This window comes from Phoca vitulina, unplaced genomic scaffold, assembly GCF_004348235.1.
Source record: "Phoca vitulina isolate PV1807 unplaced genomic scaffold, GSC_HSeal_1.0 scaffold22, whole genome shotgun sequence".
Lineage (NCBI taxonomy): Eukaryota > Metazoa > Chordata > Mammalia > Carnivora > Phocidae > Phoca > Phoca vitulina.
The window spans coordinates 29,182,339-29,201,775 of NW_022589725.1; the positions used below are offsets into that span (position 1 = coordinate 29,182,339).

Here is a 19,437-nt window from a genome sequence, read left to right on the forward strand (position 1 = left end):
GGGAAGAATGAAGGGGGGGAATCGGAGGGGGAGATGAACCATGAGACACGATGGACTCTGAAAAACAAACTGAGGGTTCTAGAGGAGAGGGGGGTGGGAGGATGGGTTAGCCTGGTGATGGGTATTAAAGAGGGCACATACTGAATGGAGCACTGGGTGTTATACGGAAATAATGAATCATGGAACATTACATCAAAAACTAATGATGTAATGTATGGTGATTAACATAACATAATAAAAAATATATATAAGTTGAAAATGTGTTTAATACACCTGACCTACCAAACATGATAGCTTAGCCTAGACTACCTTAAATGTGCTGACAACACTTACATTAGCCCACAGCTGGGCAAAATTATCTAACACAAAGCCTATTTTATAATAAGGAGATGAATAGCTCAGGTAATTTCTTGAATACTGTACTGAAACTGAAAAGCAAAATGATTGTATGGGTACAGAATGGCTGTACGTGTATCGATTGCTTACCTTTGTGATCACATTGCCACTGGGAACCGCAGCTTGCTGCTGTTACCTGCCGTCAAGAGAGAGTACCATACTGCATGCTACTAGACCGGGAAAAGATTAAAAACTCAACATTCAAAGCATGGTTTTTACTGAATGTGTATCATTTTTGCACCATCAGAAAGTTGAAAAACTGTAAGTCAAACCATCCTAAGTCAGGGACCCTCTGTACATCAAGAAGATAATAGCAATTATAAATATATACACTCCCAACATCTGAGCACCAAAATATATTATGCAAATACTAACAAATCTCAAGGGAGAAATATACAACAGTACAATAACAGTAGGAGACTTCGATATCCCACTATCAGCAATGGAGAGATTGTGCAGACAGAAAATCAAGGACACACTGGAGTTGAACCACACTGTAGAACAAATGGACCTAACAGACATATATAGAACATTCCATCCAACAACAGAATATACATTCTCAGGTGCACATGAACATTCTCCAGGAGAGATCATAAGATAGGCCACAAAACTAATCTTAGCAAATTGAAGAAGACTGAAATCACATCATATCTCCTCTGACCACAATGGCATGAAATTAGAAGTCGACCAAAAGAAAGTGAATAGATCTTCAAATATATAGAAACTAAACAGCACATTTCTAAACAACCAATGGGTCAAAGAAGAAATCAAAAGGAAAACAAATTATGTTGAGACATATTAAAATGAAAATGCATCATATCAAATTTTGTGGTATGCAGCAAAAGCAGTTCTAAGAGGAAAGTTTATAACAATAAACACATATATTTCTTAAGAAATTAGAAAAATCTCAAACAACCTAACTTTACACCTCAAGGAACTAGAAAAAGAGGAGCTAGACAAGCCCAAAGATAGCAAAAGAAAGGAAATAATAAAAGGCAGAGCAAAAATAAATGAAATAAAGACCAGAAAAACAGTAGAAAGTTTCAGCAGAACTAAAAACTCTTACTTTAAAAAGATAAACAAGTTTGACGGCTAGACTAATTCTTTAGCTAGACTAAGAAAAAAAAAGAGAAGACTCAAATAGCTCTTTTTTTTCTTTTTTTAGTTTCATGAGTTTCTTTCTAAGTATTTTATCCTTCATGTGGCTAACATACACGGTGCTGCATGTAGGCTTACTGTAAGGATTAACCTGTAGTTAATATATAAAGTATTTAGAGAAGTTCCTGGCGTACAGTAAGTACCATAGTAGTGCTTCTTCTGATTATCATCTTAGTTTCTTCCGCTGTATTGTCCAATTGATTATTGTTGGAACACAGGTCATAGTTGCTCTGTCTCAGTTTCTGCCCAGCTCCTGTTTAGTAAAAGCTAGGAGCAGAACTGGATCTTGGGGCATCATTCTAACAGGAAAATGAGGTGTACCAATAACAGACCCATGCCACACGGTTATGAGAGACACACTTCTAGTCCTATCATAGATACCCTTTGCCTGGGCGACTGTCCCCAGACTATTTGGGGACTGTTTGGTGCTGATACCCAATCATTAGAACCATGGATGTAACTATTGCTACCTGATGCAAACACACACGCAAACACACACACACACACACACACACATACACACACACACACACCCCTTAGGAAAACAAAGCTTAATATTCCTAGGAATCCCAGGTCCCAGTGGACAGGTCCAATGCAAAACTAATGTTTGCTGCTTACTCTTCAGAAATAGGCTGACAGTTGCACTCTAACTGCCCCAAAACTCAGTAGTTTAAAATAACTACCATTTACATCCTACTCCTGGGTCTCTAGGTCAGCTGGGTTGTTCTGCCGATCTGGGCCAGCCTCAGCTCCTCCCAGCTGGTCTCACTCGTGCACCTGCCGCCAGCTGGAGGGTGAACTACAGACGGGCTAGTCTGGGGTGGCCTCCTTCACATCTGCTGGGTGTTGGCTGTCCACCAGGGCAGTGAATCTTGACTGGACTCTGTCTATCATCAGCCAGAAGGCTAACTCAGGTTTGTTCCATGGTGCAACAGAATTGAGAGAGAACAGATATATACAGAGCTTCTTGAGACTTATGCTTGGAACTGACAACAGCACTACTTTCTACCACTTTCTCTCGGACAAAACAAAGACAGGAAGCCAGATTCAAGGGGTGGAAAATAGACCCCTCCCCTTGGCAGGCAGGACTGCAAAGTCATATTGTAGAGGGGGCATGAATACAGAGAAGCCTGAGAAATGAGAGTCACAATCGTCTCCCACACACTCCACACCACGGTGACAACGCTTCTGTTGCTGATTTCCTTTTAGTGAAGGTTGCTTTGTCTCACGAGCAGCCCAACTGTGGACTGGGTCTGGGGAAAGTTCCATATTTGGTGGGCTTCACCCATTTACCCTGATTCACACCTGTTTCGCTTTCACTGGGTGCCACAGCTTGACGTTGAGCCCCAGTCTGAGTCTGTTTGAGAGCGCGATCCCCTGCACCAGCTGTCGGGATGATACACTTCCCTCTCTGTCCTGGTTTCTGAGAGCAGTTGCTGGTTTCGATGGAGTTTTCCAGTATAGATTTACCAAGACGCTGCAGACCGTTCTTAGTTGGTGGCTGAATAATAAATCTTTGTTGATGTATCGACTCCGTCAATCACGGGCTAATTAACTCCAAGTCCTGTTAGAAACAATCGAAATGTCTTTTCTCATTGTCAGGCGGCAGACAGATCTTGGAGATAACCCGGTCATCTCCGAGCCTTCTGGCATCTCTGCCCTTAAGCTGCTGAGTCAGGACCATAGATCCCTGGTGGCCACGCAGGGACAGACTTTTTCTGCCACAGCAATATGTCTTCTCGCCCTAGAGGGTTACCGAGCCATCCTGGGCCAGGCTGTGGAGAAAGGGATGGCTATACACTTGCCCCCACCCCCCATCTACATGGCTGTTCTGCTCTGCCCACCGGGCCAGCAGGGGAACAGGGGAGCCCCAGTCCTCCTGCCCCCAGGGTCAGAACATAGGAAGCCAGAGGGAATGGCCACTGCTGGGGTGTGGAGGTAGAGCGAATAGTCCTGGAAGACAGAGAGCAGGAAAAGAAAAAGATAGGCAATAAGAACGTGGTTGAAAAGAAGAGCAATGGTGCGCCTGGGTGGCTCAGATGGTTAAGCATCTGCCTTCAGCTCAGGTCATGATCCCAGGGTCCTGGGATCGAGCCCCACATCGGGGGGGGTCCCTGCTCCGCGGGGGGCCTGCTTCTCCCTCTCCCTCTGCTTCTCCCCCTGCTCGTGTTCTCTCTCTTTGTATCTCTGTGTCTCGAATGAATAAATAAATCTTTAAAAAAAAAAAAAAAGAAAAGAAGAGTAATGTGAGCCATAGGTATTTATAACTAAGCTTGCTGTTCATAACTAATTAGCATATGGCAATAACCATTGTGCATATCGTTATGTATTTAAAGTTACTTTTGTTTATATTAAACTTTCTTCTTCCTATATTTGGTGTTCCCTTACACAGGTTAAAATATCATATAATACTGTGTTTAAAAGAATTCTAGGGGTACCTGGGTGGCTCAGTCAGTTATGAGTCTGACTCTTGATTTCGGCTCAGGGTTATGAGATCGAGTCCCACATGGGGCTCCATACTGGGCGTGAAGCCTGCTTGGGATTCTCTCTCTCTTTCTCCCTCTCCCTCTGCCCCTCTCCCCCAAAAAAGAATTCTAGTATGACCCAATCAGGTAAATATGTAAATTTATATTTACATATTTTTATTACATACATTACATATTTTATTTTATTACATTTTATTTTATTTTATACATTTTATTTAATAATACATATTACATTTTATTTAATACAAAATACATTTTATTTAATAATACATATTACATTTTATTACATTACATTACATATTTTATTACATTACATACGCGTGCATGTATATATGTATGATTTGGAAGATTTATATATTTTGGAGTAAAATGTGTATTTTAAACTTAAAATATCTACATATATAAAAGATATATGACTATAAAATCAAAGATAAATATAAATATCTTTTACATCTTCTAGAGCTAAGTATAAACATAAAGGTACATTTACATTTTTGCTGAAAAGTGTCTGAAAGGAGGAATAAGAAATGAGTAATAATGGTTGCAAGTAGGAAGGGTTTTTCTTTAATTTTCCTTTCTATATACTTTGGTTTCTTACCATGAGGATGGACTACTTTTATAGCTTTTTAAAAGCAGTTTACTTGTAAATTTTAAGGTGATTCTGCCACCTTTTCTTACGGTGTTACCCCCAGCTCAAACAGTAAATTTGGGTAACTTCAGACACAAGAACGAGAATTCTCAGGACCCCAGGGGCAGGAGAGTGGTTCTGCAGGGGGACAGAACCGCGCGGAGCTGCTGAGGAAGCCCTGGTCCTGAGCTCCCCCCAACGTCCCGGCCGCCCTCTCCCCGGGCCGGGACCCCGGCAGCTCCGGGGCGGGCGCGTGCGGGACCTGGTGGCCTCTCTCCCTGTCCCCGCTCGCCTCCCCCAGGGCCGAGGCGGCAAAGGCAGCATCTATGTGTGGGCCTCCGGGGACGGTGGCAGCTACGACGACTGCAACTGTGATGGCTACGCCTCCAGCATGTGGACCATCTCCATCAACTCGGCCATCAACGACGGCAGGACGGCCCTGTACGACGAGAGCTGCTCCTCCACCTTGGCCTCCACCTTCAGCAACGGCAGGAAGAGGAACCCCGAGGCTGGCGTGGTGAGTGTGGCCCCCACCCTCAGGGAGGCGGTGGAGTGCGCCCCCGCTGCGTAACATCAGGCACGGATACTGGGTGACGTTATGCACCACCACTGGGTGCCGTCACCAGAGGAAGGGGCTCTCCCCTCCTACCCTCAAAGGGTCAGCATCTGTTCTGAGGCTCCGGGGATCCATTGTCTTCCGGGCCTGATAATGCTTTGTTACCAAGGTAGAGCCATGCGGTGTGCAAGTTGGAAGCAAGAATTGTGATCCCTTTCCAGCTCATTTTCCATAGTCTTTCTTGTTTATTGTTTTGCCTTGCAAAAAAATGATGAACTCTGATGATCAAGAAGTTGCACACCACTTTTAAAGAAAGCTAATATTAAGAACTGGGCCATCGCACCATCCCGCCAAGAGCCAATCTGTTTATTACAGTAATTAAAAAATAGCGTCCATGGATGGATTTCTCTGAGTCCATAAGCCCTCTGGGTATACACATGTATTTTTTCAAGGCAAGAGTAGTGGTTTTCACCATATTTTAAAATATGTCCATGATTGAGAAAACAAAAAGGTTAAGAATCTCAGACTTAGATTATTTATTGCGTTCTTCTGAGCAGCACTTCCTTCCTGGGCAGCTTGGTAACATGGTGAATTTTGAAGTCCCCTTAAAATATATATCTGGAGAACATAATGAATCTTCTTAGATCTCTTCCTCTCTCTGGGTATCTCACTCACATATCACCTCTCCTCAGACCTCCCAGGCTGGAATTTGGTAGGTGGTTCCGTAGTCCTGCTGAGCTACATCTTGACCGGCCACCCGCCTCGGCTGGGGTCTCCCAAGGGAGAACAGGAACTCAGAACACAATCATCGTTACCAACCAGTGCTCCAATCACAAATTCCTGCCTGGACTCTACCTTGGCAAGCTGTCCTGGCTCTCATGTGAGCCAGGAGATCCCTTAACCTAGAAGGGACACAGATTTTACCTGGCTCCCTCCTTGGTCTTGGGGAGGACAGCGAGTGTGCCTGCTCCTCCCAAGCAGGAGGAGGCTTCAGCCTCTCCTATCTTAGGGGAGCTCTATGGACAGAAAGGGAGAAGAGCAGAGCAGAAAGGAAGTGAAGGAGTCCCCAATCCTGTTGTGCTTGTGATGTTTCACCCCTCCCCCTACGAAGTGTCACTCCCTACCCCAAGGGTGTCACTTTGTCCTCACCTTTATCTAAGATTCTCTTTCTCTTTGGAGTGGAGAAGGGCCTTGAGTTCTATCTGAATATTGTAATTTTCCCCCAATAGATGCCTTTAAACCTCCCTGATACTTTGTTCTTCAAAATCATAGGCCCATGTGAGGATCTTACAGACAAACAGAGGAAGAAGGAGAATTCATGTGGTTTATGTGTGATTGTAATGAAAACCCTGGCTTTCACCCTGGCTCATTGAAAATGAGGGTTTTTTCTCTTTGTGAAAGTCCTTTAAAACCTGGTTGATCGGTCTCCCCACTTAAGAATTGTGGAAGTGATTACTCACACATCTGTTATCTTGGCTTCCTGAGTCCCAGCATCTCTCCATAAGATAGAGAAACATTCTCTTTTTAATGGCCTGTCCTTCCAGGCAAACTTCAGCTGAGCATGTTTATTCTTCCCTCTTTGGGAATGCCACCTTTTCCTTTGTGAAGGGAAAAAAAATGATACAACGGCATTTGGGTTTTCCAAACCAATCCCAGTGCAACAATACTCACCATTGCATTGACTTGGTGGTAGTACTGACTTGTCGTCTTCCACCTATAAGTTTTCCTTTCAGACTCCAGGAAATAAAAGTCTCTCTAGTCTCTGGAATAACTGCAAATATGCTTCTCTTGAAACACTTGACTTGTTTTTATCTCGTGAAACACTTGACTTGTTTTTTCTTGTGAGTACTGTAACTGTAACTGATTGTCCGTTTTTGCATGGGCTACTAGGAAGCTCAAATAAAATGTATGGCAAGATAGATAGATAAACGCTTATTGTTACCTTTATCTTAATCTCGTTCAGAATAAGGCAGAGTTGAAATGAAAGAAACAGATAATACTCTGCTTCATATTCTTTTGGGATTCAAAGTAGAGTGACTTCTTCACTCATTACTGAACATCTTCCCTTCCAGGCAACCACAGATTTGTACGGCAACTGCACCCTGAGGCATTCTGGGACATCTGCAGCTGCGCCCGAGGCAGCTGGAGTGTTTGCACTGGCTTTAGAGGCTAAGTATGTTTCCATCTTGGGGCCAAGGGTGGACTAACATGTGTCTCTCCACCCAATCCCAGGTGTCCATGGAGGCAAAAGTGGGTGTGAGAGCCAGTGGATGGTCAGGGCCAGTGAACTGTGATGGACATTTCTAAAGGAACCGTGAGCCCCAGATGATACACACACACACACTCCACAAATAACATCCCTAGGAGAGCACAGTACCAAGTAGGGACACATAGATCTTTCTTTCTTTGTGAAAACCATCCTATTATCCTCTCTGGATCCTTTGACTATTTTACTCCAGTAATACAATTAGCTAAATGAAGGAAATCTACTGGTATCCAGCAAGCTATTTCAGAACCTGTGGCAATGAGGGTGCTCCCACTCAAGACTTGTTAACTTGTAAGGTGAATTCACTTTCAACACTGGCACAAGGTGGGCAAAACCACACAGTGTAGACCAGGAAATGGATTTTCCTGAGAAGTCTTCCAAGCTACAGGTAAGAGGAGGCTGTCCTCTCTGTTGTCACCATCCCACAGAGAAGCCACATACTGCTATTGCTGGAGACATCTTGGATTTGATCCTCAGCAGAGATTCCTGCCCACTTGCAGCTCTGTATTCCCTTAGGGCATGCCACAGGCTGGCCCTGGGTTTGAGGAATGAGCATGTGGGCTTCAGGCCTCACCCGTGTGGTAGGAGTGCAGATGCCCACACTGCAGAGAGCTCTTCAAGAACGCAGCACCAACCACTTGTGAGTGGTTGGGTTCAGGACCCTGGGGAAGGGGAGTTGAGTTCCCATCCTTGTCAGCCGTTGCTAGGCAACTGGAGCTTCTAGCATCCATCTCCAGGCAACCCTGTTCATCTCTCTCCATATACACAGTGTGTTTTCTGACTTACAAAGGAGGTAAGAGTTGATTCCTAGATAGGAAAGGACTTTGAAAGATTCTCTAGTCTGACACTCTGTCTTCTAGTAGAAAAGGCATAATCATCCTCCTTTTACAGATAAGGCCCCACATCGGGAGTGACTCCTCTCTTTGGACCAGGCCAACCTTTATTCTTCGAACAAAAGTCAGGTGGAAAACTTAGGATTTCAGGAGACACTGACTGAAGTGTTTCTATTAAGTGCGGAGACCAAAACTTATGTAGTATGTACCCTTCTTGAAGATGAAACAGTTTATCTCAAGGCTTGTCCGGCCCCGGCGTCTGAGCTGGCTTTGTTCACTCCAGCTAGGAGCAAACAAACGGCGGGAGCTGACTGCTTGCTGCTGAGCCTCACAGAGAACAGGGAGCAGGGGTGCTCCAGAACTGAGAAGGGGGTTCTGGTCACCCTTTAAATCTAAGAGGGTAGACCTTAACTCAAGTCTCCTTGCATTTTGGCAAGCAAAAGTCAACTGCTCAGGCCTCTGTGCACACAAACGGACAGCCTTAATTGATAAAGTAATGGAACAAGGCTGCCGGATCTCTGAACAGGCTCATGGGCTCTGCACCAATGAGTCACCATTCTTTGACACACGCTTGCCGATAGCCTTACAGAAAAGAAGTCACCACGCGGGCATGTTTCATTTTGGAGCAGTGGTCGTGATTTTAATTCTCTCTCACCATAAAGAGGAAAAAAGTGATACCTGGCAGGTAGTGGTTCAAGCCCACTGTAGGAGCTAGTCCTAAAATTCCTCAGAACACCAACTGCAAGTTGGTGCAAGCAGTTTCTTAAGGAAGGGTGCAAGCAGTTTTTAAGGAAGGGCTCTCAGGAGAAAGTTGGTGCCAGCAGTTTCTTAAGGAAGGGCTCTCAGGAGAAACCAGGCTAAAGTAGGGGTTAAGGATGGGGGAAAAAATTCAAGTAAGGATGCAATTTCAGAAGTTCTGGCCTCAGCCTGATCCCATGGGGAGCTCTGGAGTGTCAGTGATGCCTCAGAGTGTGTTCTTCCTCAAGGCAAGGATGCTGGGCTGCCATGTTCTGGCACTGGTCCGTCACTGGCTGAGAGCCGTGCCCGGGGAAGGAAACTCCAAGGCATCTCTGGCTTTCTGCACCTGTGGGCAAAGCGGCTCCAGTAGGCAGCAGTTAAAAACAATGGTCAGAACAAAACAGCCCTAAGAGAGAGTCCAGAGGGAGGAGGAGGGAAAACCGCTCCATGAACAGTTCCTACAGCTCATCTCTCTTTATTGTGAGACTAGACACCTGGGAGTCCTTAGGACATAGGACAGCAGTTGAGGGCTCCTGGCCATCCAGAGGTCCAATCAGAAAGCTTTTCCAAAGCAGTGTGAATGCAATAAACAAATTCCGTGTAAATGTATGCCCATCAGGACCACGAAAGAGGAACAGCCACCCCCAGGACTCCCAGGGAGAAAAGGGAAGCCTGTGTCCCGCCCAGGCACTACTTTCATAAAGTACTTTTCTGCCAAATGCTTGAAATGGCTTCTTGAGTCCCAGGGAGTATTGCTCTCATTTCCCAGTGTGACCAACACAGGAAAAAATTTCAAATGATTTCTTTGCCCTGGGGGGTAGGGGGTGGGCTGGGGTCAGTGACTGCCATCTTTAAATATTTTGCATTCTCTCTGGGACCCAGGGCTTTCTGTGTGATTCTAGAGGGCTGAACTAGGTTTAAGGGGTCAGTCATAAGGAGGCAAATTTTTGGCTTGAGAGAACCATCAGTAAAGAGGCCCACATACTGGACTAGAATAATGTTTCCAAAACTGACCTTTTGGGAGATGGTTTTTTTTCTCATGTATACTCTTTATCAAAGTATAATAGACCCGGAAAAAAGTGCACAAATATTACATACAGCTCAATGATTTCTTACAAAGTTAACAGATCCATGTAACCAGCATCCAAATCAAGCAACAGACCATTACCTAAGTACCAGATGTGTTCTTTTGCTTAATATCACGTCTGAGAGATGACTCCATACTGTTCTGTGTGGTTATAGGTCATTCATACTCATTGTGAATTACTCCACTGTATAAATGAATCCTTGGGTTGTTTCCAGTTTGGGGCTGTTATGAGTCATATTGCAATGAACATTCTTACACATGTCTTTCGGTGAACATATGGATGCATTTCTGTTGGGTGTATACTAGGGAGTCAAAATCCTGAGTCATGGGGATACATATGCGCAGTTCTCATAGATACCCCCCCAATAGTTTTTCACAGTGGGGGGTAGCCGTTGACCCTCCCTCTGGCAGTGTGAGTTACAGTTGCTCCACATCCTTGCCAACACTTGGTATTACCAGTTTTCCACACTTTAGCCATTCTTGTGAGTGTTCAGTAGAATTATATTATGGTTTTAATTTTGCATTGCCCTGATAACTGGGGAGAGCACCAGGGGTGGGGGTAGTTTTGAAAACTATAGATTCCCACCTCTCAGCTAAGAGTCACTGAATAGAAATCTCTGGGGATGGATGGCCCAGGAATCTGTCTTTTCAAGCCCTGTTCCAGGGACTCCAATCCTGGGTGTCCAGTAAAGCAAGAGCTCTATGAATCTCTGAATCAGGATACTGTTGCATGGCAGGTGAATCTGGACTCTGCTTCTGACTAGGTCAAGATTGGAAACAAAATCCAAATACTGATAGCTAAACTGAGACAGGGTTTTATTTTTCTGTCGTAGGAAAGATACTACAGAGGTTGGGATCCCAGGGCTACCATGGGGGGTGCCACTGGGATTTGGGGAATCCAGCTCTTTCTAGATTTCTGCTCTTCCACCTTCACATTCTCCAGATGCTGCTGGGGCTCTAGCCATCATGTTTACATTTCAGATAGGAAAACAGGAAAAGCAAAGGGAAAAAAGAAATCCACCAGCTGAGTCAGCCTTGTTCAAAGGTTTTTTTGAAAAAGCCCCACCCGGTAGCTTTTGCTTATTTCTCATTGACCACAACCCTCACGCGACCACCCCAGACTACAAAGGAGGCTGGGAAATGTAGCTTTGGAGCTAATAATGTTGCTGTTCTGAATAAAATTGAGGTTTTCTTAATAGGGAAGAGGGAGGATATATATGAGGGAGACAATAGCTATATCTTCCAGCATCTAAGTGGACGATCATTCACCTCCTCTAGAAATCTGTTGTCTTACCTTAAAAGAACACTGGGCAGGAATCTACATTTGTCACTAGTCCCCCCATGATTCTGATGCAGGCAGCTTAAGGATCACAGTCTGAAACCCCCTGGCTGGGATAACACAGGAACCCCACTGTTGGCTTTCTTGGCATTGAGAGCTCCCCCATCATGGCAGCCCTCCCTTTTAAAATATTGAGTTGTCTGTCTCCCTCTGGGCTGTAGGCTCTGAGAGAGCAGGGACTTTCCTAAGGTGTTCCTACAACTAACAGTGCCTGGAGCTGATATACACTTAATGGACCTTCATGGAATCACTTCATTGTGCAGTACCTTTCCATATATCTGTGCCTTATTCTCCAAAATATTATATAAAATGCTTGAGAACAGAGAAGAACATGTCATGCTATTAGTCCTCTAACACTGTTCACAGTGGACCTTTATATTGTAGATAATCTGTAAATTTATTTTTTTATTATTTAATAAGTATGACCTATAATTCTTGAGCTACTATGGTAGGAATAAAGCTTAATGCAGATGGAAGAAATACTATTTCACACCGTAGTGTAATCTGTCAATTCTGAAATTGCTCAGAAGGCGGAATCAGTAGGGACTTAGTTTTACCTCTCAGACACACATAAATGGCTGGTCAAACAGTGTCACCAACTCAATTACATGAGAATATGGACTATCTCTGATTTATTCTAGAAGTAGAAGATCTTGGTTCTGACTGTTCTCTCTGTCTCTCTCATGGACCCCATGAGAATAAATCCACGGAGAAATGTCTACCTCCAACGTCTAACGTCCCTCTCCAAGCTCTAGGAAGCGTAGCACATTTTTGTGGCCAAACCCTTAGCAAAGATGGTAGATAATCCACCTGCCAGCCAGATCATCTCGAGATCACCAGATTCTCATTTATCAACACTTCTGTATTTAATGAATTCAGAATCCCACTCTGGCAAAATACCGAGCTTTCTGCCATAATCAACTTTTGAAATTTCACACCATTCACTTGGGTCCTAGGGACCATATGTCCAAGATATGTTTATAAATTTCTCAAATAAGCAGTGGCCTTCCTTGAAACTTTCTCTTTAACCACTGAAGGTCTACACTGCAAGAGTACATGAATCATCGGCATCTTTTGGCTCTGATTCAAAGCTTCAAACCAATGAATGCTGCATGTGCTGAAATTTTATCAAATGAGTTACGTTTTTCCTAGTCTTTTGAATTATTTGACTTCCAAAAAGAACCATAGTGCAGGGTTTGTCCAGCTTTTTGATTTAAAATAAATTTTGCATTGCAACCCAACACCACACACACACACACACACACACACACACCATTTCATGAAAAATAGTTTCCTGTATTACATGCAATCCACACTGTTACTCTTTTCTGTTCTATTCTGTTCATTTTTTAATGATAGTCCCGTTCATTAAATCACTGGTTCTCAAGCTTAGCTGTCTGTCTACTACTGTGTTCACAATTTCCAAAGCCTGGGTCCCACTCCCAGATATTCTGACCTTAATTGATCTAAGATGTGGCCTAAGCAATGGGATTTTAAATATCCTCACCAGAAGATTTTAATGTGCAGCCCAGGTAGATAATCTATGCAGTAAGTTGATTTCCTGGCCCACAAATGGGTCTGACTTGCACTTTGAAAAACGCAGACAATGAATAATACTAGACACTGATTTCCCAAGACAGTAGCACCTATAAACAGATTTGTTTATTCACTGGACAGTGTTCCAAGGGCTGTTGTGCTGGGCACTGGGGATACAAATATGCTGAAGATACAGTCTCTGCCATTGAAGAAATGACAGCCTCGTTTTCACAAATGGAACACATCCATGTAGCCAACATCGAGATCAAGAAACAGAGCACTGCCAGCACCCAGAAGCCCCCTTGCACCACCATCCAATCCACTAACCTGACTGTTAACAGCACAGATTACTTGGGCCTGTTTTTATACTTTAAACAAATGGAATAATACTGTATGTTCTCTACCGGGTCTGGCTTCTTTAGGTTGACGTTCTATTTGCAAGATCCATTTGTATTATTCAGAGTAGCTATAATTCATTTGTTCTTATCCTAGGACAGTATTTCACATCCTACAAATACATCTCCATTGGTTTATTCATTTTATTGTGGATGGGCATTTGGGGGCTTTGTAGTTTGGGCCTATGAACATTCCAGTACACATGTCAGGTGGACATATACACACATTTTTGTTGGATGCATACCTAGGAATGGAATTCTAGGCCATAGCTTAGATACTTGGACAGCATGAGAATATACAGCCAAACAGTTTTCCAAAATGTTTGCAGTAATTTACACTCCTGTCTGCAAAATGTATGAGTTCCAGTTGCTTCACGTCTCTGCCAGCACTTAGTATTGTCGGTCTTTTTCACTTCAGCCATTCTGGTGTGTGTTAGAATGTGCATTTAAAGTAAATTTATTTATGTAAGAAAGGCAAGATTTTTAAATTTATATGTATAATGGCTCTAAATGGTGCATGGAAATCCTCCCTTGACTTGGGGGTTCATAGATGTTCCAAAATCCTACAAGGGGTCTATGGTCTATCTTAGTCATTGTGTCTCTCTCCCTCTCTCTCCCACCATGTGCCCTCCCCCCATATCCTGTTCTTGAATCTCTCTGCCTCCGGTATCCAGCCTGGGTCTGACCTGGAGAGACATGCAGCATCTGACTGTGCTCACCTCCAAACGGAATCAGCTTCACGACGAGGTCCATCAATGGCGGAGGAATGGGGTTGGCCTGGAGTTTAATCACCTCTTTGGCTATGGGGTCCTTGATGCGGGCGCCATGGTGAAAATGGCTAAAGACTGGAAAACCGTGCCTGAGAGATTCCACTGTGTGGGAGGCTCCGTGCAGGACCCTGAGTAAGTGCATGTGGAAAGTATCCCAGAGAGGGTGCCATGGCCTGGGCAACAATATCAAATTCCCCCTCTGTCAGCTTGAGATGCACTGGATTTGAGTCAGGGACAACCAGTTTCCAGGCAGAGCTGTAGAGTGGCACAACTCCAGGGAGCCCCAAGTACATAGAACACCATTAGGAGACTCGAAACCCCTGGTTTTAGGTATGATCCTTTACTATTTCGATGGCTTACACCATTATTTTTGAGTGCACAAGTCAACCAGTGTAACCAGGTCCCAGATCTGTAAACAGGCCATGAGCATAACCAATATCCCAGAAGCCTCTTGTGTCCCCTTCCATCATTGTCTCCCCAAGAGTAACCTTAAAACTCCATAGATTATTTTGCCCATTTTGTACTTAATATAAATGGAATCAGACACTATCTTCTCCTTTATGTCTAGATTCTTTAGCTCAGAATGCTTCGACCATGTTTAGTGTGTACTTGTAGTTCATTTATTCTTGTTGCTAAATAATGTCCTGTTATGTGACTATAACACGATTTACTTATTCGTTCTACTTGTGAGGCAACATAGGGACTTGATATGATGCTGAGTGAGATGGATAGCCATCTGGAGGGATTTGAGTGAGGAGTTTACACAGAAACCACCATGCTGGTCACCTGCATCTACTTCCCTTTTAACTTCCCATCACGGCAAGAGGATTGGACAACGAGGACCCCTTTTTATTTCATTTCTCTCCTCAGTGATTCATCAGTAAGATGGAAACAGCAATTCTTATCATTATTTTCAATTGAGATATTGTTTACATACGATGAAATGCACAGACCTTAAATGTATTACTTGAGTTTTGATGTATACATCTGGGTAAATGAAACAATTAGTTTTTATTGGGCACCTACTATGTGCCATGTGCTTTACATCTGCCTAAGCTTCCTAGCCAGCCCGCTTGTTGAGGGTGCGCCTTACCTCACACAGGCAGGGTATGAATATTTTGCAGTGTGAATAGCAAAGTGGTCCCACGCTGGGTCTCAGGGAGAAGTGCCTCCTAGGTAGCTGGTGTGAGGCCTTTTACATAAACTATCTGTATTTCATCCTTGTAAGTCCAGGAGGTATGTACAATCATTGTTACCTCAAAACAGGGGAGGAAGCCGAGATGCAGAAAGCACAAGAAATGTGCTCAAGGTTACAAAGGTCCGACCAGGACTTGAAACAAAGCCCTTCTGTAAACCCCAGTTTGTTTCATTAGATGACATCAGCCTTAGGGAGCTCCTACTGTGCCCTCGCACCCTACATTAAGCACTACATCAGACAGCTGGACAGTGTCATTACAAATGAGGAGAAAGGACACACCGAAGAAGACCTAGCTGTGGAGCAGCCAAACTGGGATTACCCAGGCATTCTGATGTCAGCACCCCACCGCTTGAGGGGCTTCTCAGTATATCTCAGTGATCCCCCACTGGAGAGGAAGTGAGGCTCAGCACATATCAGAAGGGACTTCCTCCAGTAAGACCTTCCCTGGAGACTCTGAAACCCCACCTAGCAGGTGTGCCCACTCCCCCCCAAACTCCATAACTGCTGTCCTGGAGAGCCTGTCACTGCCAGAGTCTACAAACAGGGTGGCCAAACGGAGATAAGACTGAGAACCTCCGTCCAAATGGGAAAGGGAAGGGTAAATCCAAAGTCAATATTCAATGGGCATTGACCACTGTACTGCCCTCGTTAGAGTTCAAAACAATTCTTTGCATGATTTGGAAGGCCCGGGAGACTTGGTACCACGGTGGAAATGTTCTGTATCTGGGTGTCCAGTACGATAACTCGTGGCTAGGGAGCACTAGAAATGTGGCTCATTTGACCTAACTTTAGTTTAAGTTCCAGTAGCCATATGCGGCTGGTGGCTGCCATCTTGGACGGCTCAGCTCTGATGCCCATCTGGTAGTTACACCGTCCCAGGAAGGATGCTAAATAATGCATACAGAACGGGAGGTGTGAATTGAATAAAACTCTGTGAAAGGGTGTCCAGAAGTCGAGCCTGAAGGAGAGTTGGGGCCAGTCTGCTTAGCCTGTGCCTCCCCCAGCGCCCCCTGCGCGCGGGTCCACCACTCGCTCCCCCCACACAGACAGCAGGACACTCCAGCAGCCCTGAGGGCTCCCTCAGGTGGCCCTGGGAGCGTGCAGGCACGGTGCTGCCACCTACTAAGCGCTGCTCTCCGACTGTCGCCTGGTCAGGCAACACTTTTCTCCCACAGGAGGTTGGTGTTGCTACTCTCATCCACAGGTGAGAGAACAGGAAGCTCAGGAAGACAGAGTAAATGCTTCTAGTTCCCAGAACCAGCAACTCCAAAGTCCGCCAAAGCCCTGGGCCTGGGACCTCCTTCCCTTGCTGCAAAGAGGGAGAGATTTACAGAAAAGGACTTGGCAAGAGGGAAAAGCGTATGGTGTTTGCTCCTCTCCAGAAGCTCAGGCAGGGGCCCACACATCACTCATGCGCCGTGCCCCGGGAGCATTATCCACAGTTAGCTGCCCACCAGCTCCATCCACAATTAACAGAAAGGTGGTAACAGTTGCAGCGTTTAGGGGAACAGTCAGCTTAGTCAAGGTAGGTGTTGATAGCGGACCTTCTCTTCTGAGGCCGCCGCAGACAAGGATGGATCCTTCATGATCCTCAAGCTCTGTGCATTTGTGAGGTAGGGGGAGGGAGGAGAGCAAGGCAGAGAACATCAGCTGTGACAAAAGACAGTTTCTCAGTTTCTGAGTACATGTAACATTCTGTCGTAATCCCCATAAATGTTGAATTTGGAGCCAGAGACAAGAAGGCTATCATGTTACAGTTAGGGTACGCGAGGCCCAGCAGCTCACAACTAGCTAGGAACTTTATCCAGTATCAGCAGCCTGACTTACAATGAAAGGAAACTGGAAAGCTATTTGAGCATGGACCAGAATTGGGCCCTCCATGGGGACAAGAACCTAGTGTGTCTTGTTCACTCCTAGATCCTCAATGCCTAGAACAGCGCCTGGCACCCAGTAGTCCCGTGGGAGATATTTTCTGAATGAGTGAATGTTCGGCCAGCAGCGCCTGGGTACAAGGAAGACGGCTATTGTTGGCAGTGAGGACCAGCAGACCAGCCAGGGGGACTGGGGACGGAGGACAGCCTTGTTGGAAGGACTCTGTGTCCCCTAGGCACCTTCTGCACCCTCATCAGCCCCACACCTGAATTTCATTCTCGGATGCAAGTGAGTGAGCTCTAGGGCAGGTGGGCTTGTTGCAGAACTCAGAGGCTGGTACAGCTTGGTCCTTAGGGCAGTGCCCAAGGCCGCTGGGCAGAGAAGGCCCTTGTCACCGTGAATCACACTCCTGAGGGGCCGGGACAGGGGCATCAACAGCCAGTTGCTAGGACGTGCAGGGCTGCACAGAAACAGCCCCCGAGCAGGGTGCGTGCCAACTGTCAGGTTTATAGGTTTCCTCGGCAATAATCTTCCCAGAGAAGCAGCCAATTTGAAAAGCAATTTTCTAAAGCGACTTTATCAGCAGAGTCAGTGAAGGGTGCTCAACAAAAATACGAAGGAAAAATACAACTGGCCATGAGTGTCTACACAGAACCAGCCGTGTGCGGTGAGCAGAGCGAAGCCAGGCCTGCTCACAGGCCAGGGGCAGCCGCGTGTCCCCCCAGTGCTGAAGCGCGGAGTGCGCTGTTGGGCACAGACCGTGCCCACCCTCCCCTGCACCCAAGAGCGACGTTCACTCCGCGCCACTGAGGCTGTAGCAAACTGTGAATTTTAAGTGAATTTGGAAGTAGATGTTAAAGCCTGGTGGGGATGCCAGATGCAGCATGGCAGAGAGAGAAGAGGGTGTGCCCGGCGCCGAACCAGCTATGGGACCATAGATGGGTCACGGCCGAGCCGTGGTTTATCTTGTGTGAGTTGATGCCCACCTGCAGCTGTTACCTGGGAAAGAGAAAACATCGTGGAGCCCACCTGTTAAGTGTTCTTCTGTAATGGCCACAGAGCTGACGTCTTAGACCCTCAAGGGTGGCCGTTAGTAGCACTATTGTTATTATTCTAATAAAACAACTGTCGCATCATAACTAATTATTTTTATCATACAGTTGAGGCTTCAGAACACAGAGAGCATCGCACACGTGTCCCCTGGGAAGCAGGGCCTAATTCTAGACACCAGGCAACTGACCACTTATTTGCAACAATGTGCAATGAATATATAAGCCATCCTCAGGTTCCCAAGTTTGTCTTTTATAGGACTTGAACATGAGGCTTCTGTACATACTCTCTAAAATTTCAGAGAGTAGCTCACAACTCTTGATGGGTACCTCACTTTTTGTAGCAAATGAGTTCTGGAACGTGGTCTGTATGACTGAGGATCTAAGCAGAGTCTCTTTTGGTTCCACAAACAACCATCTCCTATTTCAACCTTTTTTTTTTTTTTTTTTTTTTTGGAGCGCAAGCCCTAGTGCACATGCGCGCACACGCCAGGGGGGTGGGAGGGGCAGAGGAAGAGGGAGAGAGAGAATCTCAAGCAGACTCCAATCCCAAAGTGGAGGCTGACACAGGGTTCCATCTCATGACCCGGAGATCCTGACCTGAGCGAAAATCAAGAGTCGGACGCTTAACGGACTGAACTACCCAGGCGCCCCTATTTCAACCTTACAATTGACTTTCCTGAGCAAATAAGGATTTGCTTTTCCTTTAAAATAAGGATGGATTGTATTGCTTTTCTTATAAAAGCAAAATAGGGTCACTGTAGGAAAATCAGGAATACAAGCGAGCAAAAAAAAAAAGTAGTAAGAAACACCTGGCAGATACTGTTCCTCCGCTCTCCCAACGCCGTTGTGCCCACCAAGAAACCTCCCTGAGAGAGGAGGAATGGCGTTCTTTCTCTTCCAAGCTTGCCTCCTCTGGAATTCACCCCAGCCTTTTAATTTCATTTCTAAGTGACTTAACATTCCAAGAAGAATCCACTGCTCTCTCAGGGGCTACTCCCCCTGCATTCAGTGGGCAGTTCACATGGCAGGGCAGCGATGGCCGAGTTTTACAAGCAGATGACACCTCCACGGCACTAAACAAGCCAGACTCCCCTTGGAATGGCCTCCAGCCCCTGCACACACCCCAA

The 19,437-nt window shown here is 45.4% G+C and overlaps 1 protein-coding gene across 1 annotated transcript in view; it reads left to right on the forward strand.

Annotated features, from left to right (window-relative positions):
- Positions 1–19,437, forward strand: part of PCSK2 (proprotein convertase subtilisin/kexin type 2) — a 269,603-nt gene that overhangs the window by 243,772 nt on the left and 6,394 nt on the right. The window contains exons 9-11 of the mRNA XM_032419608.1: positions 4,970–5,185; positions 7,297–7,397; positions 14,093–14,320. Coding sequence (XP_032275499.1) covers positions 4,970–5,185; positions 7,297–7,397; positions 14,093–14,320 — 545 coding nt within the window. The remainder of the gene's footprint in view (positions 1–4,969; positions 5,186–7,296; positions 7,398–14,092; positions 14,321–19,437) is intronic.